A 26,663-nucleotide genomic window follows, 5' to 3' on the forward strand; every position below is an offset into this window, starting at 1 on the left:
ACTTACCTGGTATCTGTCTGGTATCTGCATAGAAAGAACATGTACTTTTAAGTACAAAGACACTTACTATGTTTTTTTTTTTTTTTTAATGATTAGATAGATATTTCTTTATCCATGACTTGTTATCTCATAGAAAAACTAAACAACTCTGGTCATCACCCAAAAACTTGCCCTGTATATAAGAATGTGTAGGTGTTGTCCTATTTGATTACTCATCCACATGAGCTACCATCACTTCACGAATCAGATTAAAGGAACACATCACTCGTTAATACAAAAATCTAGAGGACACTAAATGTCAGATTACTTTGGCTTTAGCCAGACTCATTTCTATGATATTCCTATAGGAGATGCTGAGTTCACAGAGAGGCATTTCCTCAACTCGTGTCTTTGTCATGTGCTTAGCTCCAGAATTTCCTGAGACTGGCATCTTTAACAAAATAATTCTTTTGCAAGGGTCTGGGGCCAGACTGCCTGCCTTGACTCCTGTCATCACCACTTGGTGTCTGATCTCAGACAAGCTACCTAACATGTCCTCTGTGAAGTACTGATAGTTCTGATTCCTATCTCAGGCAATTGTGAGGATTTAATGAGTTAATAATACTTTATAAAGCATTCAGAAGAATGTGTGGAACATAATAAGTTAGCCATTTGAATCATATTATTATATTTTCGCGCTCAGCATGTGTGGTTGGAAGAAGAGAAAAGGTCTGCATCTACTTAATGAAAACCAATAACTAGAAATACTATATCAAAATATCTGCCTGGAAAACATATGTCCTGAACAGGATTTCCCAAGTAAAAGAATACTTCGGTTTTTATTAATATGTGTTTATTTATTTTATCAGTTTTCCACTTTTAAAACACTTTAGGAAGCTATTCCTTCTAATACTTCCCAAAGTTATGAGGATTCCTTTAGGAAACGAGGAAGCACACATACCAATGCCCAATCCCCCAATGAATACTGAGTTTTCATTTTGCCAAATTCACAGGCTCATATATTCTCAGCATAAAGGAATGATGGCTTCTGAAAAGCAGCCAAAATTGAAATTTTATTTTTTATTTTTTATTTTTTTTCAAAATTGAAAATTAAAAAAAAATTTTTTTTAATTTATTTATGATAGTCACACAGAGAGAGAGAGAGAGGCAGAGACACAGGCAGAGGGAGAAGCAGGCTCCATGCACCGGGAGCCTGACGTGGGATTTGATCCCGGGTCTCCAGGATCGCGCCCTGGGCCAAAGGCAGGCGCTAAACCGCTGCGCCACCCAGGGATCCCTCCAAATTGAAATTTTAAAAGGAGAGTTTGAATCTGCTTTCAGGAACAGATATATCTATAAAACTTAGCATATATTTTCACTTTTCTGAAGTTGTATCAAAGCATTAAAGTATGAGAATACCTGGAAACTCAGTTCTGATTAGCATTTAATTAACAGGTTGAGATAAAATGCATTCTTATTACTTTACCAGTAATTAATAGATGACTTGGTGTCAAAATGAAATGCCCACGGATTGCATAATGTATTAAGTAATGAAGTCAACTTAACTGCGGAGGAAGCAGAGGGGGGCTGCATAGGGCTCATGGGCAAATGGAAGTTTGCCTCAGAACCTACTAATTTGATACTTAGCATTAAAGATACTGAATTATCATTCATAAAACTTGATTTTCACTTGTTACTATCATTTTGCTCAGTTAGCTAGAGACGGCAAAGGTGATCATGATTCTCTGAAAATAAATTTAACAGATGGCCCTTGAGATGTGAAACAATGAGCTTGAAGGTACCTAAAGAGGTGTGTGTCCTGGCCGATGACTTACTCCATTATCAGAAGGCATTTGCATGCACAAGATACCTTCAAAAAAGCAGAGGCTGGACAAGAGGTAGGGAAAGAGGTAATATTAAAATATATTTCAATTAAACCAGGCATGAGTGCTTATTCCTAAACTCACTTAACCTTCTTTAGGCATGAAGACCTTGGCAAGAACATTTTCTTGCAGGTAAAGGGATGTAAAGTTTTCTCTGCCCACACAACTGCCCAAGGAGTAGCTCTCCTTCCAACTAAGTTTCTAAGTTCTGTTGGAGTTAAAGTTACTAGAAGGATGTGTATAGGTACTGGGTCAAGGTCATGCAGGATGGACTGCTGACACTTATACATTAGGTATGTAAAAGGTGCCAAATATTTGGCTACTGAAATTTGAGAAGTCAGAAAACAAAAGGAGAGGTGGGCTAAAAGCACTTAAAACCTGCTTCAAATGTTATCTCCTGAACAAAGTCTACCTCTCAACCCAGGCCCTATGCATATACTTTGAAAATGGAAGTGACCGAGTTGCCTATTGCTTATAGGAGTTTAAGTTGATTGAGGGCGATTTAGCTGTAAATCCTAAGTGCTGATGCACAGGAGATGCTCACCACTACCGAATGAATATTCAATTTCACATTTTACTTTTGCTTCACACTTTAGTTAACGGTCTCTAGGAAATAGGGGAACTTATTTGAAATGAAATATTTTCAATATTACCTCTAGCTTACACAGATTTCTGCCCACAAAGCAGGTCTAACAGAGACTGCTATGCTTGAGCTGTCTTATTATTTGGCGTTATTCCACCACCAAAATAATGACATCACATTTTATTCCCCCCCCCCCTTCCTGGTTGGGCTTGTCAGTTACTAGTTCATTGTCTCCCAGCTTCAAATTTACCCTTCAATGCCTACTCTAAAATAATGAATGCAATTATTTTAAGCATTTCCCCTTTAACTGTAAGAACGATGTTAGGCTTACTCAGAAGACACACAAGGGTACAAGCAGGTGTCTTTGCCCCTGTCATTTGTCCAGAATGGCCCTGCCAACACCATGTTCCCATGGTCCTCTCAATATTCAGATACCATGCGCTCCAAGCCTCCCACCCACCATGGCACCCTGACCCCCGTGGTGTAACAGTCCACTGGCTGAGCCTCACCTGTGCCCTGTAGGGCTGCTTCCTATTTCCCTGGTGAATGTGGGCCTATCTGGCCTTGACAGCCCGATGGACTCTGCCAGACAGTGAATTGCAACCAGTATTCCCGACTAATCAGGTCAATATACAAGACTGGACCCTGACTGATATGGTTGTCATCACAGAAGTCTGGGGCCTCCACATGAAAAATGGGAGAACTACTTTTGCTTCTGAACTTGGGACCAGATTCTAAGGTATTTATTAAAAGTGAAATGTTCTCTAGATCATGTTTTTATCCTCAGAGGAACTCAGCCCCAAGTTTAAGTCTGTATTGTTCTAAGCCTTCCATTCAGAGGGAGAAGTTTTTTTTTTTTTTTTTTTTCAGAGGGAGAAGTTTTAATACTGAAGTTCAGCACCTCAGGTGAACAGGAGTTGTCCATATAAAAACAAGAATACCTCAGCACTTTCTGCAACAATTACCAGAAACATACAAAGTGAACTACTACAGAAAAACTAGGAGCTGATTTAAGAGTGGTCACATAGCAAACACGTCAGTGTCAGGACTGAGGAATGGAACCTTCAGTTATTCCAAGTGGAAGACGTGTTAACGTGTGAAAACTGAACTAACTCGGCAACAGTACTACAATTCACACAGCTATATACTGCACTGTGGCAAGCTCGAATTTGGGTGCTGCACGGACCTGGGTTCATCTCAGCTGTGGCACCTGAGTTGTGTGTGTGTGTGTGTGTGTGTGTGTGTGTTTTGCGCCACCCGTGTGCCTTTAGCTAAAGGATATAAGCTCTGAGTTGGTTTCATCACCTCGTCTTGCGATGATGATGTCAAAATTGGATAGATCACCTACCTTAAAGAATTGAGAAGATGTTAAACAAGATCAGCAACCACTGTAGTTAGTTTTCCCTCTTGTTTCTTCATTTTATAGGTAAGAATACTGAGGCACAGAAATAAATAAAATTCTTGCCAAGAGCATAGCGGTTTATAGGTGCTAAGTGTGCAAACCAGGGGACAAAACATGTACTAAAGCAGTTCTATGGAGGAGAGTAATTTATTAAGTGCTATCCTATACTCTCCTGACAAATGTCATTCATTACCAGACTGTTGATGAGCCACTGAAACACAGAATGCAATTTATGCCATTAAACATTTAACGACTTACATTTATAGAATACTCTATAAGTGCTATGACTAGTATTTCACTTAATCACAACAGCCTTATCTTTAAAAGACTGATTTTTTAGTGATAAAAATTCTTTAGTAATAAAGAACTCCACAAATCAAGGAATTTTAGAAAAATAAATTATGTGTAAATAAAGGCAAATCACCACTAATTAATAACTTTGTGAATAATTTCTCAACTTTTAATAAAAGTCCAGGTTTCCGGGGATCCCTGGGTGGCTCAGGGGATTAGCGCCTGCCCCTTTGGCCCAGGGCATGATCCTGGAGTCCCAGGATCGAGTCCCACATCGGGCTCTCTGCATGGAGCCTGCTTCTCCCTCTGCCTGTGTCTCTGCCCCTCTCTCTCTCTCTCTGTGTCTCTCATGAATAAATAAATAAAATCTTTAAAAAAAAAGTCCAGGTTTCCTTTAGTTGTATATGCCATACGTAGTAGAGGGTAAGTTAGAAGTTTAAAAGTATCTAAAAAATAAAAAAAATAAATAAAAAAAAATAAAAGTATCTGCTTCCCAAGGAAGGAAAGGCTGCTTGAACATGTTGCAAAAAATATAGATGAGTGATAGAATGTGAAAGTAAGCTTTTCATATGATCAAAGAATAAAAGACTGCTACTAACAGAGGCTAATCATTATTTTTCAAAACACATCTTTATGCCTTATAATTTCATTCAATATTACAAGTCTAGACAAACCACACCTTTCCTCCAAACCTGCGCCTGTCCCCATCTGCTGAAACCAATGGAAGTGCTAGAAAACACAACATAAAAGTCCACAAAACAATTTAAAATTATTTTATTGGAAGACTGCTACTTTTTACACTTATAAAAAGTTTAAATGGAGATATACCATCTGCTGGACATAAAACTTAACCTTTTGGAGACCGATGACATGGGCCATGGGGGACTGTTTGGCCCAGGAAATTACATCATTCTTGCTGCATCACCTGACAGCACATGCCCACCCCATATATTCATAATACACCACAGCAAACTAACATTACAATATTCTCTCTTCTTTAAGCCCCCTGACTTAGTGGAGAATTTAGTCAATTCACGCTCTCATTAACGCAATAGCTTCCAGATGGTTTCCTGCTGACTGCTGTCCTCTCCTTGTTTTGACCTGCCTTGCACATTGTGGCCAGACTAAGCTTATAGCAATTGTGCACTGTTGCTTCCTTCTTCAAAAATCAACAGAATTTTCCCATTGGTAAGGTCATATTAAAATTAATGGTTAATTCTTACCTGAAACATACTTGTTTCTTTTCCTTCTTCAGGTCACCTGAGACAAAGTCCATCGTGATGCAGTGTGTAATGAGGACACCTTTCCTTTGAACACGAAGATTTAAATGCTATTTTAATTCTTCTCTCACACTCTAACTACAATCCATTAACTCACAGCACCACCTATCTTTCAATTAAAAGGTTAGAAAACTAGGTTTACTTTTAACAGAATGCCCAAATGATGTCTGGCCTACACAATTTACTGTGAAATTAAGTCCAAAATGCAAAAACAAACGAAAAAAAGTCTAAAAATAAAAGTTCCATTTGACACGATATACCAAGGTATCTGTTCCAGTCCATATAAATCTCTTAGTAATGTCTCAAACAAAAAAGCTGGGTGAGCAGTATACTGATGCACAGTATACTGATTCCACATCAGTATACTGATATTCACAGAATAGTGAACAAAACTACATTTGTTAATGTCAACCAGAAATTGCAATTGGAGAAGCAGGGCCATTTGACTTACAAATTCTAATATTCATTGATATTTATTTTCATGCCCAAGTGTTAACTGAAATGTATTATCACCCTTTTCTTAGAAGTCTTCCCAATATTTTACACGTTTTCCCTGTTTAAATGAGAAAAAAGATGACCAGATATTAAATTCAATGTTTATGTTCTCTCAATGTGATAACTATCAGTACAAGGACATATCTATTATATACATACAATAAAATATAACTATTTATAAATAAATACAAATAAATAAATGAATAAAATGGGGGTGGGAAGGGAGCCTGCCTGTGTAGTGCATAGTTTGTTCTGCATAGTAACCCAAACCAAGCTTACCGTTCTTCTTTCTCAAATCAGTGTTATGGCAATTTCCTTACATAATCAATATAAATATTCAAGCAAATGAGCATTTGTACCAAAAGCTAAGATGTCAACCTATGAAAAATCAAAATGTCTCAAATGTACACTGCATTCCTCCTGTGTAGTTCACAACTTAATAAGGCAGGCTGCACCAGGCATTAGCGTCCATTTTACTGATAGGTAAATGGATGCACCACTGCTTACGCACAACGGTGCATGGGAAACAGAACTCCACACCAGCGCTTATATATGTCTGTCTCATGTTCTGTTCCTCAGATACAAAAATTAGGAAAAAATACTGGGGGGCTGGTGTGGCTCAGTCAGCTAGGTGTCTGACTCTTGATTTCAGCTCAGGTCATGATCTTGGGGTCATGGGATCGAGCCCTGCCACTGGACACCATGCTCAGCTGGGAGTCTGGTTGAGATTCTCTCTCTCCCTCTGCCCCTCCTTCCTGCTCACGCTCTCTAAATAAATAAATAAAATCCTTTTTAAAAATTAGGAAAAAAACAAATAATTTCAGTTAAAACCATAAGTAATGTAACTTATAAAAGTTATTTTGAAAAAAAGCATTTGGTTATAATTTTCAATGTAACTGTCACTATCACAAAAGTTTTGAAGACTACTTTGGAAGACTACTACTCTTGTTAACCCTGAGTAATTGGGTTACATGTATTCTTAACAATTGATACATTGGGGCCCTAGTTGTTTTAGAAGCTCTTTTGTCAGAGTCTAAGTAGTGTGGTGTCTACCATACAACTTGTACCACAGTGGCCTTTTTTCTTGTGATTTCTGGCAGCAGACACTAACACAAGCCTTTCTGGGAGTGGTGAATTAAATTACTACCCAATTTCAGTACAGTTAACTTGCGAATTGTAGCAAAGTTGTTAAAAGAGAAAAATAAGCCCTTCTAATTTTTACAATAATTAGTGAAAATTTCATACTACTGACAGAATAAAAAGAAGAGTCCTTTGCCTACTTTGTAAACTTTCCCTTCCACTCTCTTTCAAAGTTTTATATTTCATATCCATTGTTTTCCTAATATCATCATATCTTTCCTCCTGTAGAATTCCTTATAAGCTGTTTCAGGCAAATTACTAACCTACTTCAAGGTTCTGCTAAACTTCTGTGTCCTAACATTTAAAATACAGTAGAATTTTTATTGTTTTCTCACATTTTATTGCACAATACAAACTTGATTAAAATGCACTAAAAAAACCCAACATTTTGTGTTGAAAGTAACACTAATTTAAAATGTTTGGTAGGAAATAGCATAATTTATTTTAATATATTCCAACTTAATACGAAGATGAATAGTTTATTTCAGAAAGTTTAGATATCTTAACTATAGTTTATTACTGAAACAAATTTTTTGGTCTCTCTCTTGCTCTTATTTTTGACTTTTTAATTCTTCTTTAGAAGTTCACAGTGTCATAGAAGTGAAAAATAAGATTGATAGAAACCACTCTAAGACCTATGGCTTTATATACATAAAAAATTCAATAATGTTGCCATAACCCCTAATACAATGTGATCCTTACTTACTATTATCCAGAATAAACTGTACATATATTAAATTGTTCAAGTATATCTACAGCAGGGCTTATAAAAAGTGAGGTCCCACTGCTTAAATTAATGGGCTTCTCTCTGAAGATCACTTCTAACTTCAACATAATTAGTTCTAACAATTTTTTGACTTTATAATTTATTATACATTCTCATATTGTCTAAAATGCTCAAATGAGCCAAACATTTAATTTACATCAAGTTTAATTCCACTTTAGTACAGCACCAGAGGTTAAAAATGGATCTGACTAACCAAATGTTCTTTTTTATTAGTCACAGTTTATTTATTTCTACACCATTAAACCCAAACTGAAAATGAAGACAATCTGGGCCAAACTCATTCACCTTTTTTAAATAAATAAACAACTCACCCACATCACGCTTATATGCCTAATTGTTTTCCTACAGTGTAGATTCTGGTAACAGCTATACAATTAACTAAGCCAAAGCCAACTTCTTATTTTGGAGGACTAGGCCAGTCGGATAGGATTCTCCAGGTTTGCCTTAAAATTTTCAAGAAACCTGGTAGCCAGTTCATCGTCCACCACTCGACTGTCACTTGACATTGTGACTGTTATAAGCTGGCGCTGCTGCAGCCTGTCATTCCCCTCTTCATCCTGCTCGAGCTTGAGCACAGGTCGGAATCTCCCAACAGCCAGAATGCAGGCCTGAGGAGGGTTGATCACTGCAGTAAACTCGTCGATGCCAAACATGCCCAAATTGGAAATACTAGGGGAAAACAAAAAGCTCTGAAAGTGGCATGTCCTTAATCAAAGAACCCTTTCCCAGAAGCCTATGTTCTCATTCTACTAAAACACTGTGATATAGAATCTTACACCAAGTTATTCCAAGGCCAAAGACAAAGATAACTATTTACAGCAGTATCAAAAAACAACACACTTATAAATAGTGTATCTAATATGAACATTCATTCAGCATGAACTGGAAGTACTTGGAAGTGGGTTAGGACAAGAAAAAGAAATAATAAAATATAAGAAGGACTGGAAAAAAGAAATAAAAGTCATTATTCACAAATGAATTGAGTGTGTATACACAGAAAATCGAAGATTCTACAGATAAACTAGTAGGTGAATTTAGCTAAGTCACTAGATGAAAAGGTCAATATAAAAAACTATTTTATATCTATATACACGTTGCTGTAGTTAGAAAATGAAATTTTAAAATTTACAACAGTAGCAAAAACCAAATATTAAGAAATACATCTAATGAAACAAATATAAGACCTCTATATAGATTACAAAACAGAACTGAAAGAAACCAGAGAACTGAATAAACAATGGTTTATACCATGTTCACTACCTAGAATACTCAATGCTGTAAAGATGTCAATTCTCCTCAAACTGATCAAAAGATTTAATGCAATCCCAATCAAAACTCCAGCAAGGTTGGGGTGCCTGGGTGGCTCAGTCAGTTAAGCATCTGACTGATTTTTGCCTCAGGTCATGATCTCACGGTCCTGGAATCAAGCCCTGCATCAGGCTCGGAGTTCAGTGTGGTGTCTGCTTAAGATTCTCTTTCTCCCTCTCCTTCTGTCCCTCCCCCCACTCATGCTTGTGCTCATACTCTCTCCCCCCATAAATAAATAAATAAATGAACAAATAAAATGTTTAAAAAAATAACCTCCAATAAAGTTTCTATGTATGTGTCTATATACAGAAAGTGATATGTTGATTCTGAAATTTATTTGGAAATATAAAGAGCCAGGAAAGACAACTGTGAGGGTGAAAAAAATTAGAAGATTTTCCTCACCAGGTATCAAAAGTTACAGTTTGGTGGTATTGAGCAAGGGATGGACAAACTAGCCGATTAAAGACAGAATACAGAAGAGACCAAACACATACACAGTCACTTTCAGTGCCATGGAGCTATAAGCTTTTCCAGAAGTGATGCTGGGTCAACATAATATCCATATGGGGGGTGGGGGGAAAAATCATGACCTTTTATCTTCACACCACACACAAAATCCAGTTTTAGATAGATTGTGATCTACATGTGAAAAGTTATAAAGCTTCTAGAAAATAACACAGAAAAATAACTTCATGATTCTGGGATAGGCAATAATTCCACACATAAAACAAATAGTACCAACTATAAAAAAAATACTAATGAATAAAATTTCATTAAAATTCAGAACTTGTGTTCATTAAAAACACCTTGAAGAAAGTTCCTAGAGCAAGGGACAGAGTGGGAAAATGTATTTGAAATAGTATGTATCCTATAAAGGTCTGTGTATCTGGAAATAAGAACCCTCACATTCCATTTTTAAAAATGGACAAAAGGCATCAACAGGTACTTTATCTGATAAGTTACCAGGTACCCAAAAGGCTATAAATGAAAATAGTACTCAGCATAACTAATTTGCATTTCCCCGGCCACAAAGAGTACAAAAACATGCTCTAAGAACTGTTACAATTTAAAACCTGACATTACTAAGTGTTGGTGAGACTATGAAGCAATGAGAATTCTCATACACTGTTATTATAAGTATAAATTTGGAAAAACATTTTGGAAAATTGTTGGGCAGTATCCATTAAGGCTTTTAATTCAGGGATTTCATTTCAGGTCAATAAACAAATATACTCACCATAAGACACTAATAAAAGAATGTTCATAGTGCCATTATTTGTAATAGCACCAAACTGTAAACAACAAATGCCCAACAGTAAAATGGATAGTGGCATACTCATACAACATATGATAAAATACCATATACTGCAATAATAACTGCTCCACACTGCAATGTGGTTAATCTCAGACATTAATGTTGAGTAAAAGAAGTCAGACACTAAGGAATATGTTTGATTTATATAAAGACCACAGGGAGCAAAACAAGTCTATGGTGATGATTTTCAGAATAGTGGTTACTTTGGCAAGGTAAGGGAAGCTTCTGGGATGCTGGTAATGGTCTATTATCTTGCTTTGGTTGGTTATACAGGTTTCTCCACTTTTTGAAACATTCATGCTATACTCAGTATACACACTGTGTGTGACACTTAAAAAAAGAGCTGATAATAACTAAAGGGCGTGTCACTATTTTCCTCCAAAGTACCTTAAAATGAGAGAGCACAAGTAGAAAACGTTGAGGTTTATAAATGTATTGTATTTGTAAATATATTTTTTTAAAGTTGCAGAAACTGGATGTCATTCTGAGAGTACCTGAAGAATTAACTAGCTAACCCTAGTGAGTTCCTAGTAGCCTTGATATGTTGCTTCAATTAAAAAAAGTGTTTCAAAAAAATGAAAAAATGAATTAAACAGATTGATGACACAGACTTCTAGGTCTGTTATCTGTTTGATGCTACTGATAATTAAGAGTTTAAATTTTACCTAAAAGATCCTCCTTGGTATTCTTCAGGTAACAGTTTCCCATCTCTTGCTTTCTTTGATAGAGCCTGGGAAAGAAAAACACAAATACAGCATGACAACCAACATCATGTTACAGGGCTGATTTTGTCACTTAAAATATTTGGATAGGGTATGCCTTCATCTCTGATATGCCTTGACTTGACTTTAATACAATTAAAAAATGAACAAGTGCAGAGAGTCTAAGAAGCTAAAAATGTAAATCACAGCTCTACAAAAATTACTTCCCTTTAAAAATTCTTCAAGTGTTAGAATTACCCTGTACGCCATTACTATGTAGAACATTTCAGTGTTTTCTATAGAAAACAATGAAATTTATTCTGTTTACAGAATTTTTTTCTTTTAAGACACAGTACTAGAAGAAGCCATTCCTGTCAACCCAGTTGGTTTTAAATAATTGTCCATTGGCAACAATCCTATAACCAATATTAGTTTCCATCTTTCAGTATTTCTTTACATGTAACATATACATATATATAACTTCAGACAGTTGTAAAAAAAGTAGAATTTTGTATTTTACTCTCAGTATTCTAAGCATCTTTTGTGTTGTTAGTCTTTATAATTGTTTTTTTAATGTCTGCTTAACATTCTAAACACTACATCTGCCATAATTCAATCATGTCCCCAGTGTTTTACTTTGGTTCACTGACTTTTCAATTATTTTATATAAATTTTCAGAAGTGGGATTACAAAGTACTAGAACATAAACATTTTCTTGGTTCTTGATTTACAGCTGAAACATTTCCTGAATGAGCTAGTACAATTTGCACTGCCTTGAGATATAGAAGAACATAGTAATTTCGTGTCACTATTGGCAAAACTGATTTCTAAAAGCTGACAGAAGACAGATGACACTGAAAGTGACATTAAGTAGTTAAAATTTCCTTTACTTGCACTTGCAATTAACCACACCTATGCTAATTTTTATTTTTAAAATAATGCTTCAAAAACAAAGGAATGGAGGTTGAGTTGTTATATATGAAAAATTAATAATGAACTAACTTATGAATGGAAGAGAGAAATGAAACTACTGTCATTTGGGGAGATGAAACAAATCTGAGGCTTAATTTTCTGTACTATATAGCTAACACAGGTACAATTACAATCACTGTTGGCAACTGTTAAACTTTAAACCAGAGATGACTTAATTTTTTAGAAAAACATTCTTTAAAAGTCTAAAAATGTTCTCAACATATCACTGTGACTTTCTGACAACTGAGATAACTACATGTTTATACCAGTTGGATGTAGTTATTTATAAAACTACTTGGATCCAAAATGAAAACTGAAAAGATGAACTTAGACTTGTATGGTCCTTGGATTATCAGAAATAGAAGACAATCTACAAATGTATTTTTTCTGCCTAAAGCAATGTGACTGCTCACATGATATAAACAGGCATGTATCATATGAACTCTGAAAGGCATTTCTTTTAAGGCAGATGATCTCAAGAATCCTGATGAGTTACCAGGCTAAAACAAATAGCACAGATACTCATTTATAAAACTGGATTGCAAGTCCCCATAAATTTTTTTTTTCATAAATTTTTTTTTAAAAAAATCTCTGTAGACCCTAAACATATCAGCTGGACATTCTTAGCAATGAACTCTAAAAGCCTGGAATAAGAATAATTCTGAGGAGGATCACTGGTTTTGAAAATAGTTAATTCTCACTGGGATTTCCTAGCAATGTAAACTTAATATCAAAACACATGTTACCTGAAGCCTCCAGCTTGAAAGGATGTAATACAAGATGACCAGCAAATATTTTTACAATAGGTTACATTCCTTACTAATTTAATTAAAAAATTTAACTGCATAAATCAAGGAAAACTTTGCCTTACTTTTTAAAATGGTTACAATTAGTGAAGAATTAAGAATGGCATGGGATCTAAGGTTTGTTACTATATTACTTTATGTTTAGAGATACAAACTTGAACTCAGCAGAGGCATGCCTATAGCACCACACAGTGACATCCCTGAGATTATCGAGGGTCAAGAAGTAAAAACTTAGAGCAGGTGTTCTTAACTCAGGTCCATAAAAGGAGTTCCAGAAACCTACAAACTCCTTGAAAAATTAATCTCAGTACAGTTATTTTTTGAAAATTAAAAAAAATAAATTCACTGGGCATCTGTGATCTTTATGCACTCTTGTAAAATTGGCTATATGGCAAGAACAAAATCAGACAGAAGGGAACAGAGAAAGATCACAAATAAACAAGGGAGCCTCAAAGACTGATCAGTTGCATAAAGATAGTAAAACAGGTAATGTCAGAAAGCTACTTTAGCTATGGAAGCCATAGAAGGCCTAAGAAAGGGGCATCTGAACCGAGAAATGCCCAGATTTAAATAAATCCTCACTTCTACTGTTTTCTAAATGCATTACCTTGGGCAAATTTCCTAAAGGCACTAAAACTCTGTTTCCTCAATATTGAAATGGGGAAATGAAGGCTTCAACTGTAACATAGGACTAAGACAATTAAATCAAGTGCTTGGCCTAGTATCTGGTATATCCTAAGAACAAGAGTGGAGTGTTCCTCACAGACAGCAGGGTGGGAGAGAGAATGGGAAGCAGAGAGAAGTAGCTGGAGCACAGTAAACCATAGGATTGGTGGGAATCCGAGGGAAGCTTCAAGGACCACCAGAGAGGCCCTGGGACATTCCAAAGGGTTAAGACTGCCCTTCCCATCGCTGAGAAGCTGCTCACATAGCCTCCTTACCACCGCATCCTAGGTTCTTCCAGGATGTATTAGCATAGTAAAATTAGTAACTTGGTCAAAGTCAAAGAAACCTTCTTGTAATGGTTAATTTTTAAAATTTAACATAAGAAATATACAAACATTAAAAAACAAGAAAAACATATAAAGAATATTAAAGTAAATTCTAACTCTATAGTTAAATGCAGTCTCATCTGAATTTCACAAAAACCCTAAAATAGATGAATTCTCATTGCTGTTGAAGACTTTTGATGAATAAAAGGCACATAACTATCTCAGTAAACCAATCTATATTACTTTGATTTTTGAACTGGTCAAATTACTGCTCAATTAAGAAAAACAGTTGTATTTTTATCTATAAAAACATACTGCAGATCTTTTCAGTGGGTAGTTAATTAATTTGGGGATGCCTGGGTGGCTTAGTGGTTGAACATCTGCCTTTGGCTTAGGTTATGATCCCGAAGTCCTGGGATCGAGTCCTGCATCGGGCTCCCTACAGGGAGCCTGCTTCTTCCTCTGCCTGTGTCTCTGCCTCTCTATGTCTCTCATGAATAAATAAATAAAATCTTAAAAAAAAAAGTAGATTAACTTGTGTTCATGTATTTTGGGCAAGTTTATGTATATGTGTATATACTATCCACTCTCCAAAGAAATCTTATCTTCTACTTTTAATTCCTCCTTATAACTTGTTCATCCACTATGCATATAACTGGTCTTTGGTAAATGAAAAAAGAAAAGCATCACTTAACTAAATGAATCTGAAATTTTCAATTCTAACACTATAAGAGCCACAATGTTTCTGTCAAAAAATACCTTTGGAAATTATAGTGGTTGTCAGAGCTGACCTACTGCCTATGTTCCTGTCTATTCAATGGGATATTTTGGGGGAAATCAGACTCCTCCATATGGGAGCTATAAAAACTGCTTTTAAAGAAACTCAGAAAAAAATTCAGTACTTTTGCCTCTGGAATATTAAGTACTTTTAGTGGTTTCCATTCTAGAGAGGAAATGAATAAAATCAATTTTGAAGAATAAAACACTGAATAGTGAAGTCTCTCCATTACAACCTTCATAGAAATATGGTTTCAGCCTTAACTTTAAAACTATCTAAAAAAACAAACAAACAAAAACTATCTAAATAGAGTTGAATTTTAGACTTTGGGAAATAAAGCATTCACCTGTAACTTGAATATAGTTGATCCTCATTTATCTGTATATTATTTCTGAATTTTTGAATCTTAAATGTTCTTAAAGTAAGTCATACTTGAATAAAAACTTAAAAACTTTCATATGATTGACGGTCACTTGGAAATACATCACAGTGTGACTAGTTCATGTCAAGACTTTACCAGAAAGTAAATACTAACACTTTGAAAGCACAATATTTCTTAAGACATACCTTTACAGAGTCAGCAATTTCCTGTATACCCTTAGCAGCAGCATCTTTTATGATTGGTGTAATTAAACCTTTATCTGTTGCCACAGCCACTGAAATGTCAATAAAGGGCAGTTGCTTGGGGCCCTCTCCATCCCAGCTTACATTAACATCTGGCATTTGCTAGGAAAAGGAAAAAACATGTCACTCTAAGGAAACAGCTTTATTTATTTATTTTTATTCTTTTTTAAGCAGTAGCTTTAGTAGACCAAGGTGGTTACAGAAAAATAACATTATTATGCTTTTCTGAAAGTGAATATAGGTGGACAAAAGCAAATAAATGAAGATTCAGTTTGAAATAATGGTTTGGATCTCTGTGTTAAATGTCTTCTATGTTCAGGAAAAATAAACACACCATGTTTTTTAAGGCAAGCTTCAAGAAATGCTGATGTACATGTTTTGATCTCTTTACAACAGATGATGTTTAAAAAAAGGTCTCCCTTTGTTAAACCTGATTGCTAAAAAGCATTTAACATTTGTTATATATACTTCCTGCCTCATATGCTGACCGAAATGGCCTTGAGGAGAAGAGGGGAGGGGACAGGGTAGCGACATTCAACCACATTACTCCTATGGCATGCAGGAAGCTCTATTTTCTAGCACAGCCCTGGGAGAGATATCAATCATCTGGCCTTTAATAAGTGACTTCTCTATTTAAAAGAGATTTCCTAGACTTCATAAACATATGACAAACGTATGAGCATGCTTGTATTTAACATATATACACGGAGCATGAAAAGAGCAGAAGAAATCAGTAAACACCTGGAGACAGTATAAACTGACACTGTTGCCAAGTATCAGAGAAATTAAGCTGAAAAACAGAAATTACAAACTAATTTCTTTTCTCAAAAATTCTTTGCTTTGATAACAGCCTACCTAATCATACTTATGGCTGCTCCCTGGAGATGCATTCCCCACCATACATGGGCTTCTCACCGTCCTGCTATGCTCACTCCCACTGCATTGCTTTATTTATTTATTTATTTTTAAAGAGAGAGCGAGAGAGTGAGCACGCGAACACATGTGCGAGTGGCCGGGTGGAGGGAGAGGGAGAGGAAGAATCTTAAGCAGGCTCCACACCCAGCGCAGAGCCTGACCCAGGGCTCCATCTCACAACCCTGAGATCATGACCCGAGCCAAAATCAAGAGCTGGACACTCAGCCGAATGAGCCACGCAGGCACCCTCTATGGCACTGCTTTCAACTGCTCTTGGTCCTTCTCTGTCTCTTAAGGTTCAGCTCATTCATTCAAAGTAATCAAAGCTTGTTTATGTTAAAATAATAAAGACTGAAGTCCCTAACCCCCAGAAAATGTTAAATTCTTCATAGGAAACACTATGGGCCTTAATTAAAAGAGGAAAAAAAAAAAATCTCTCCTAAGTGAGAAATATCTGGTAAATAAATGTAATTACAGAACTACGTAACAAAAACCTATGGGCCTCAGTTGTAGTCAAAGGAAAAATTCATATTCTTAAACCTTCTTATTCATATTCCTAATTATAATAATTACACATTCACATTTTCTAACAAAATATTTTCAAAGAAAAGTCTAACCTAATCCCATTCTAAAGCTCAGGAAATGACAGAAGGAACACATAAGGCAACAATATAAATAGACTGAGGACACAAATATGCAATAATAAAAGACAGAGTTTAAAACAATGCCAGCATTGAGAACATTAAAATAATATAAGAAGCAAATTTAAATGATGGGATAATAAGTTTGGGAATCCAGATGAAGTCAGTGATTTTCTGGGAATACAGAATTTCCCAAAATCAATTCAAGAAAAAGCTGAAAATTAAACAGTTCAATAATTACAGGGGAAAAATGAGAAGGTTGTCAAGGCTCTTTCCCCCAAAATAGAACTAGACTCATATTTTTACTGGTGAATTCTATAAAGCTTCAAGAAATAAAAACCTTTATAATATTGAAATAAGCACAGAGAAAGGAAAGGGGAGAAGTACCTGAATTCACTTTAAGAAGCCACTAATTTAAAAAAAAAGCTTGACAAAACTAGCACAAAATTTAAATTACAATTACTTATGTTCTCCTGATACAAAATTATGAAATGAAATGTAATGAACACTAGAGATTCACTTAAGGAGGGCAAGAATGATTCATAATTCATGATGTAATTCAAAATATTATCTGGTCAAAAGGCAAAAGCCATATGAACACTTAGATATGAATGGCTAAGAAAACGTATAACTTTAAAATTCTCTATTACTGTACTGTTCAAGAAATAAAAAGAAATATCTTGTAAGTATATATTAAATACAGCACTTAACAAACACAGTGATCCAGAAAAACAGCCCAGTCACAGAAAGACAGGGCAGAAAATGGTGCAGAGCGAGAAGGCAGGAAGCCTGGGTTTCAGATCCAAACCCAATTCTAGACACCTGCCTCAAACCTGCTCCTCTCCCACTTTCCCAATGTCCGTACGTGAAAAACTCCATTCCTCCCACTGCTCGGGCCCAAGTCCTTACCCCTTCTCTCGCGTCCCACATCCAATCCATTAGCAAATCTGGTTGGCTTTACCTTTGAGATGCACCCCAAATCTGGCCTTCACCCCAGCTTCACCTCTAGCTGCTACCTTAGTCCAAACCACTGTCCTTGTCCACAGCCTCCCAGGAGAGCACACGGCTAATCCCTGGCCTCCCCACAGGTTGTGTTCCACAAACCACCGGAGGACCCTCTCCATCAGTCCTCTCTCAAAACCCTCTGAAGGCTTCCTTCTTCATCAAAAGAAACTCCCTAGTCTTCCCGGGCCACCAAGGCTTCATCCACTTTAGGGCCCTCGCAACTCCTCCCTCTTTCTTCTGCTTAATCTCATCTGCTACCTTTCCTCCTCCAGAAACACTGTGTCCCTGGCACCGCAGCATGTTTCTCCCAGCCTTTGGCCTGCAGTTTCCTTTGCCTGGAGCACTCTTCTAGCCGAGAGCTCTATGGCTCACATGCTCTCTTCCAGGCCTTGGCTCCACCACCACCTTGTCAGAGAGGCCTTCCTGGCCGAACTGTGTGCACCATGATACCCCTACTTATTCTGTAGCACTTTCTCTTTCTCCCAGTACTTTCACTATCTGACAAATACTGGTCTCTTCCAATGAGACTATAAGCCCCAGAAGAGCAAAAACGTGTCAGCTTTTGTTCACCACTGTTTTCCTAAATGTCTATAATGCACTCAGTACATGACAGGAAATCAGTTACTTACTATTGGCTGAATAAATGACCTTTATTCTGCTATAATTAGCTGTGAGTCCCAATGATTCTCAGTTTCATCTGTAAAACTGAGGGCATGAGATTAAATGACATAATATTTTCAGCAATAAGATTATATAATTTTGGGGACTTAAAAGTGACAGTTCTATTTACCATATAAAAATCCCAAGATATGAGTCCATTTTAGAAGCCAAAATGATTTGGGGTCTACTACTTACTTTAAGAGTAACAGCTGCTGCCTTGATTATAAAATCATTCACTGATACTTTAATGTCATCTGAAAGAAAAACAAGCATAGCAAAATTAGCGTTCATAATGAAATTTTAACATTGGCCATTACGATTTCAAACTTGTTCATTAATAAATTACAATGAAAAATATTACAGGTTTTTGTTTGCTTGTTTAGATGGTACTGAGTCTCCTAATTACAAAAACTTCTATATTATTTGAGGTCCTGCATAAATAATATTAACCACAAATGTAAAAGATTACTTCTGGACCATGATTACAATTCTTTTAAATTGCTCAGATATCATACACGAGAACCTGAAGGACACATTATAAACATAATTAAAAAGAAAAGAACCAACTCCTATGTCACTAAAAACACAAATGGTCTCTCTACGGTGATTCATTTTTTTTCTCTCTCACCCTTTTCAAATGTCTTTATCCTGCATATGCTTTATATTATTATTGATTATACTTGAACAGTGGTAACATACAGTCATTTTAAAGATCTCTATATCTATCTATCTACCTGTATCTAGAGAGGGAGATTTTTTTACTAATGGAGTGTATACCAAAAAAAATTTAAGACCACTGAGCTGCTTTTTAACTTAACAAAACAGGATATAGCAAAGGCCAAAGATGAAGCAATGTTGGCACAGGTCCTAGTGCATTGAACAAAATGAGGTTTTCTGTCTAGTTTTATGGTGATTCCATTTGAATCAATTTCCTTCCAGTATACATAATGATTTCAAGATAAAGCTAATGTCCCCTCCCTTCCCACAGAGCTGATCATAACAAAAGCATCTGATTTACACTTTTGCTTTTCCCAGCGGGTAGGAAAGTGTTGCAAAATGTAAACTACACTTGATTCTCTACTGCAAGAGCTTCTAGAAAAAGAGTTTAAGATCAAGATCTACTCAATGGTATGTGGCAAGATACACAAATCCTGTTACTATAGTATCATGGAATTTAACATGAACAATAGCTCATTCTAAAGGCATGCTGGAGATTTCAGAAAGACATGAAATGAATTATCATAAATCCAAATACTGCCAAACTGTCATGGTAACCACCACCTGCTCATCCAATTTATAGCTCTTTTAATTCAGATTTCCAGAGACATAAATATTTTTGTTTGCTTATTTAAAACCCCTTCAGGAGTAGAAATATCAGTGGACTTCCAGTGCTTACAGAATTTTAATGATAGCCACTGAAGACATGGTCAGTATAAATTCAAGTATGTTGACATATTTTATGAACTTATTATGCTTACCTTTCATGGCTCCCTTAACCTCCTCTGCACTTTATCTACTACCCAGAGGTATTCACAGTGAAGACTTCCCAAACCACCATTAGCCAATGCCAGATCACCTATTTACTGCCAGAGTGCATAACGCTCACGTAAATTCTCTGCCCTCAACATACTCTAACATTGTGTACTCCTGAGCTGGTCACTTTCTTTGTTGTGAAACACAATTCTCTTACTGGCTTCCTGTATCACTGTATTCTTCTGTTTTCTTCCACTCTTTATCACTCACTCATTTTCCTTCCATTCCTCTCAATGGTGGCACCTTCTCAGGCAAGAACTGTCTGTTTCATGGTTTTGATACCATTCATACAACGATGAATCCTTCAAATGCTAACTCTTATCCTGATGCATCAGAAGCTTCAGACTTTTATATCCAATTTCACATATGATACTTCTAACAGGCATTGAAAATCAAAAAAGTACAAAGGAGTTTTTTTTAAGATCTTTTATTTTTAACTTTTTTATTATGGAAATTTTCAAATATATAGAAAAGAGATTTCTTGGTGACATTGAGAAGAATAGGAAATAGTTTGTGAAGGAATATCAAACATTTTCGCTTATATATCATTATAAAACAATAAAGACACACTTATAGAATGTTATATAACTATATAAGAAAGAGTACTGGAGATAAATAACGTGGGCTCTTTGAAGACCCCCTAGAAACTTCCTAGCTGCAAGGACATACCAAACTTGATACTAAACTAATTCACCTTTCCACTGAAATAGTACTGTTTCCTGCCTCATGAAAGGAAGAAACCAGAAAAAATACTCTCCTAGTAATCTCTATATTATGACTAAGCAAGTACACTTAAAACCTATAGGGAAGGTGCCAGGATGAACTTTTTGAATATTGATAATTTTCTCGGAAGTAAGCTTTCCATTTATTTCCTTGAACTTTTAAAAGGGGTCAGGTTGTCTTCATCTGAATTCTTCAAAGTCTGTATCTAAACTGAAATATCAGTCTGTTGTTGCTTGAGATGTAGAAAGCCACAAGAGAAAATTTTTCCCACCCTAATAGGGCAGGGGGAAAAGTAGGGGTTACAAAATCATAACATAAGTCTGTTAGGAAGTCAAGGTTATAAGGCAAACAAGTGACTGAACGTCAAGGGTGATGACTCCCCTCGGAGGATGGACAAACACATGAAATGATTTAACCACTATCAAAGTATGAGAAAGTATGGACAAAGTACGGGACAAGGCACGTGAACCGAAGGGGATATCAGCAGAGATATGGAAACCATAAAAAACATTCAAATGGACAGTTGAGGAAAAAAAGCCATGCAGTTAAAGATAAATAATTTTTTGTTAAGCTTCAGAGACTAAACATAGCTGAGAAAAAGTCAATGACCTTGAAGCTAGATCAACAAAAATTATCTAAACAAAAACACAAAGAGAAAAAAAAGGATGAACAAAAAAAAAGAATTGGGGCTCTAAGAGCTTTGATTATAAATATTCAACTGTTTGAACTGTCCAGAGTTCCAAAAGAAAAAAAAGAAAAACACATGGAGAGAAGTGAAAACTAATGGTTAATTTTCCAAAATTAATGAAAGACAACAAACCATAAATCCAACAAGCTAAGAGAAACCCAAAGAGGATAAACACAGTTTATTTATTTTTGAGAGCCAGTGAGCGAGTGCAAGGGGACAGCAGGGAGAGGGTGAGGGAGATCAGCACAGAGCCAGACGTGGGACTTGCTCTCATGACACCGAGATCATGACCTGAGCTGAAATAAAGAGTCAGACACTCAACTTGAGCCACCCAGAAGCCCCTCATTTTTAAATTTCTTTAAAGCATAGTTGATTTGCTAAAGCAAAAACACATCGAACATATATGCTGGGGCTCACACTGCACCATATGTAGAAATAAAACAGGACAGTAAGAGCACAAAGAATAAAGGGCGGAAAATGTAATATATTGTGAAGTTCTTACATTATACATGAAAGGGTGTGATAAGAAGAGATGGGACAAATGAAAACAAAGGACAAAATTATTAAATGTGAATGGTCTAAATAATTAAAAGACAAGAGTATAGGATTAGATAAAAATCAGAAAAATTATATGCTGTCTGCAAAGTTAGTTTGAATATAAAGACAGAGATAAGTCAGTAGTAAAAAGATACAAAAAGATATAAAAAGATTAGTCAGAAAGAATAACTGTATCAATATCAGATAAGGAAGGCTTTGGGGTAAGAAAGATTATATCATTAGTGGACAGGGACATCCATGACAAATCTATTCATCAGGAAAACATCAATATCTTAAATGTGTTATGTGCTTAATAACAGACCTTCAAAATGATGTAAAAACTGACAGAACTCAAAGGGGAAATAGATGAATCCATAATTATAATTGGGGGTTTCAATACTTTTTCCAAAAATTGAAAGAACACATAGGAAATCAGTAAGAATATAAAAGACATGAACACTACTACCAGTCAACTTCACCTGACATTTAAAGAACATTCTTCCTCAAAAGTAGAACACATTCTTTTCAGGGGCCCTGGGTAGCTCAGTCGGTTAAGCGTTGAGTCAATTTTAGCTCAGGTCATAATCTCAAGGTCTTGAGTTCAAGCCCCATGTCAGGCTCTGTATTCAGCTCAATCTGCTTGAGATTCTTTCCCTCTCTTTCTCCCTCTCCCTCTGCTCCTCCCCTCGCTCATGCACTCTCTCTCAAAATAAAATCTTTTAAAAAAAGTAGAACACACATTCTTTTCAAGTACACATGAAACATTCATCAAGATAGACCATATTACAACTATAAAGTCTCAAAAAGTTTAAGAACATTGAGGTCATACAAAGCATGTTCTCCAAGCACAATGGAGTTAAGCAAGAAATCATAAAAGGCTGAAAAGTCCCCAAATATTTGGAAATTATACTCCCAAATAATTCATGGATCAAAAAAGATATCTTAAGGAAAAATAGAAAACATCTTGAATTGAATGTGAAGAAAACTAAAAGACATCAAATTTTGTTGAATTCATCTAAAGCACTGCCAAAAGGGACCTTAAAAGCATTATATACTTATGTTAGGAATAAGGTTTATTATACTATATTATACTTTATATAATATATATAATTATAATATATATTATAGTATAAATATATGTATTTATTATATATAGTATAATATATATATTACACATTATACAATATATATCTCAGCTTTCACCTTAAGAAACTAGAAAACAAAAGAGCAAATTAAACCGAAAGCAAACAAAAATTATAAAAACAATGGAGAAAGTTAATGAAATCAAATGCTCATTATTTGAGAAAATCAATAAAATTGATCAATATCCAGCCAGACTGATCAAGAAAATAAGGAGACATAAATTACTGATATTGAAACTAGGGACACAATTTCAGATTATGTAGAGATTAGAAGTATAATACGGTAACATTATGAATAGCTTTATGCCAATATAGTAGACCTCCTTATCTGTGTCTGCTTTCCACAATTTCAGTCATCCGTGGTCAACAGTAGCCCAGCAGATGATCCTCCTGACTTACTGTCAGAAGGCCACCAGAAGCCTAACACTGTGTCACAATGCCCACATCATTTACCTCATGTCAGCTGATCACATAGGCATGTTATCTCACAGCATCACAAGGAAGGTGAGTACAATACAGTAAGACATTTAGAGAGAGACCACATTCACTTAACTTTTATTACAGCATATCGTTATAATCGCTCTACTTTACTATTGTTGTTAATCTCTCACTGTGTCTAATTTTTAAATTAAAGTTTATCATATGCATAGAAGAAAACATGGTATGTATGGGGTTTTGTACCATCAGTGGTTGATCCACTGGGGGTCCTGGAATGTACTTCTGTGGAGATGAGGGAGGACTACTGTAAATTTCATTACTGAGGTAACCTAAAAAAATTCCTTGAAAGACACAAACTACTAAAGCTCATTCAAGAATAATCAGAAAACTTATACCTATTTTTGTTATTTTTTTATTTTTAAAAGACTTTATTTATTTATTCATGAGAAACAGAGAGACAGAGAGAGAGAGAGAGAGAGAAAGAGAGAGAGAGACACACACACACACAGGCAGAGGCAGAAGCAGGCTCCATGCAGGGAGCCTGACGTGGAACTCAATTCCAGGTCTCCAGTATCAGGTTCTGGGCCGAAGGCAGTGCTAAACCACTGAGTCACCCAGGCTGCCCAACTTACACCTATTTTTAAAAATTGAATTCATGGTCAAAAATCTCCCCACGAGAAAATCACAGGCCTAGATAGTTTCATTGGTGAATTCTACCAAACAATTAAAAACTACCTAATTCTACCCAAACTATTCCAGAAAATAAAGGAGAAGGAAACATTTCCCAACTCCTTCTATGAGATCTGGTAACAAACCCAGAAATAAACATCTTCAAGAAAAGAAAACTACAGGGTTTTCTCATGTGTACAGGTATAATGATTCTTAGAAAAATTTTAGAAAATGGGATCAAGAAATAGGTGAGAAAATTAATGACAAATGAGTTTTATATGAGGAATACAAGGTTAATTCAACATCTAGAAATCAACCAATATAATTTACCAAAATAATAGAGTGAAATGGTATATACACAAAAAAGCATGTGATAAAATTTAACATCCACTTATGCTTAAAACTCAGCAAATTAGGAATATGAATTTCCTCAACCTAAAAAAGGAATCTACAAAAAACCTTCAACTGACGTAAAAGTCTGAATATTTTTCCTAAGACCAAGAATAAGGCAAAAAATCTGCTTTTACCACTTACCATTCATTATTGTACCACAAGTCTTAGCCAGTACAACAAAGCAAGAAAATGAAAGTCATACAGATTGGAAAGAGAGAAAGAAAACATAAAAATTTGTATGTCTCCCAGCAACCTTAGTTTTAAGTGATTGCTGGGAGGTACATTACCAATTTCATAACCTGAAAGTTCATTTTGAAGAAGAAATTTAAAAAACTGTAAAGCAGAGGGATATCTAAAATATGTATGTAAAATCTAAAACACTCTTAAATCATTTGGGGATTTTATACTAAAATGTTAAGGACTGCTTGGTTCGGATATCATACCAAAAAGTATGATTTACTCAGTACTATGGAACCAGTTTGTTTCTTATAGGCAAAGTGAGCCAATTCTTTTCTCTAGCACTAAAATGCATCCAGATGATAAAATTGAAATAAAAAGCTATACATGTACCTTTATAAGTAAAGGACTTCATGACAGCACAGGTATTAAGTAAGTTTAACTTTACTAACCTTTGACCAGACTTTGTCTAGCTTTTAAAACAGCTCCGAGGTCACAGTCAGCAGTAGCATATGCATGCGGCACAGTACTCTTAGATTCAGTTAACCTCTTGGCAATAACTCTTCGAATATTGCTAGCAGGGATTTCAGTGAATGTGCCCTGCAAATAAATTACAATCTGTCCATTAAACCATAAGTGGAAGGGGAAAAAACAAACTCCATAACTAAAATATATTCAGTGACTTAGCTTTTGTTAATAGATAAAGATCAATATAGGAAAGTACTATTAAAATTTCTTAGTATAAGGAGGAATATAAGAAATCCAAAGAGTTTTAACTTTATAGTATATGACTGTAGGAAATAGTAAAACTCATGTTTTAGTTGTAAGTGGGTCATCTTATGTTACTATGTTTAAGATGATCAAAAAGAAATCTCCCAAGTCATGAATAATTCTTCCATTGGTGTGTGTGTGTGTGTGTGAAACAGAGACAAAGAGATAGACACACACACATACCACCTGTAAGCAGCTTCTGTCACAAATACCATGCCTTAATAAAACTCAAAGCATACAATAATTCAACAAACCAACAGCAGACTATTCTTACTTATAAAAATGGTACACAGTAGAAAAAGATAATTCAATATATTAAATAATCTGTCAAACTATTTCCATTTTAGTTTGTAATTTATATAGAAATTGCACAAGTATCATATTTTCCAAAAATTCACAACATGAAGTATAAGTGAGATATTAAAATCCTCTTGTAACTTTACTTATTGTAGCTTTCCGTTCTGTTCCTTGAGCCTCTGACAAAAGCAAGATGGACCTTACACTACATGTGATTCTTTCCTTACCCTTCGCTCCATTCTGGGACTAGATCACAATCATATGAGAATAATAACTAAGCAGCTAAAAATACACTTGATTTCTTAGGAAACATTTTATGTTGACAGAGTACTTGCTCAAATAGAATAAATGCTCACTCTATACCACAAAACTTTGAAAGTAAGATTTATCTTCTGAATTTGAATAGCCTACTTCTTACAAGTATAAGATTTGATTACACATATTTTTTTTGTATGTGCAGTAATGAAGTATGAACTTATTAAAAAATTTTGCTTCCCATGAAATTTATACTATTTGCAACTATTTTTAAAATATCATACTGGAATACATTTCTCCACTAGAAAGAACAGGATAGGTTTGTGTGTTTATTTTTTAAGTGTCCATTCAGTTTTACATGAACCTGATTATCCTGCATTTCTTCCAATGGGAAGCAAATGACATGAAAGATACTAAGAAAGGGAGGTAAAAAGAGGCAAAATGGAGTATTTTGACAGCAAAAATGGGCTGCTATCCTACCTG

The 26,663-nt window shown here is 35.5% G+C and overlaps 1 protein-coding gene and 2 long non-coding RNA genes across 7 annotated transcripts in view; 1 reads left to right on the forward strand and 2 right to left on the reverse strand.

Moving 5' to 3' along the window:
- The window catches only part of LOC112663467 (uncharacterized), a 40,584-nt gene extending 40,558 nt beyond the window's left edge, over positions 1–26 (reverse strand). The window contains exon 1 of the long non-coding RNA XR_007403514.1: positions 7–26. This is a non-coding gene — a long non-coding RNA (uncharacterized LOC112663467). The remainder of the gene's footprint in view (positions 1–6) is intronic.
- A 7,445-nt stretch (positions 27–7,471) lies between these two features.
- The window catches only part of PDHX (pyruvate dehydrogenase complex component X), a 64,652-nt gene continuing 45,460 nt past the window's right edge, over positions 7,472–26,663 (reverse strand). For all 3 annotated transcript variants that reach the window (XM_025452453.3, XM_049096395.1, XM_049096396.1), the window contains 5 exons: positions 25,310–25,457; positions 18,753–18,811; positions 15,280–15,438; positions 11,129–11,193; positions 7,472–8,509 (listed from right to left, as the gene is read on the reverse strand). In XM_025452453.3, coding sequence (XP_025308238.1) covers positions 8,251–8,509; positions 11,129–11,193; positions 15,280–15,438; positions 18,753–18,811; positions 25,310–25,457 — 690 coding nt within the window. In that variant the 3' untranslated portion in view covers positions 7,472–8,250. The remainder of the gene's footprint in view (positions 8,510–11,128; positions 11,194–15,279; positions 15,439–18,752; positions 18,812–25,309; positions 25,458–26,663) is intronic.
- Positions 19,747–26,663, forward strand: part of LOC112663466 (uncharacterized) — a 47,806-nt gene continuing 40,889 nt past the window's right edge. For 2 of the 3 annotated variants that reach the window (XR_004806602.1, XR_003139245.3), the window contains exons 1-3: positions 19,747–19,827; positions 19,921–19,983; positions 23,534–23,684. This is a non-coding gene — a long non-coding RNA (uncharacterized LOC112663466). Of the gene's footprint in view, positions 19,828–19,920; positions 19,984–23,533; positions 23,685–26,080; positions 26,310–26,663 lie in introns of those variants that run through there. The other variant, XR_003139247.3, reaches the window with a different exon arrangement.

This window comes from Canis lupus, chromosome 18, assembly GCF_003254725.2.
Source record: "Canis lupus dingo isolate Sandy chromosome 18, ASM325472v2, whole genome shotgun sequence".
Lineage (NCBI taxonomy): Eukaryota > Metazoa > Chordata > Mammalia > Carnivora > Canidae > Canis > Canis lupus.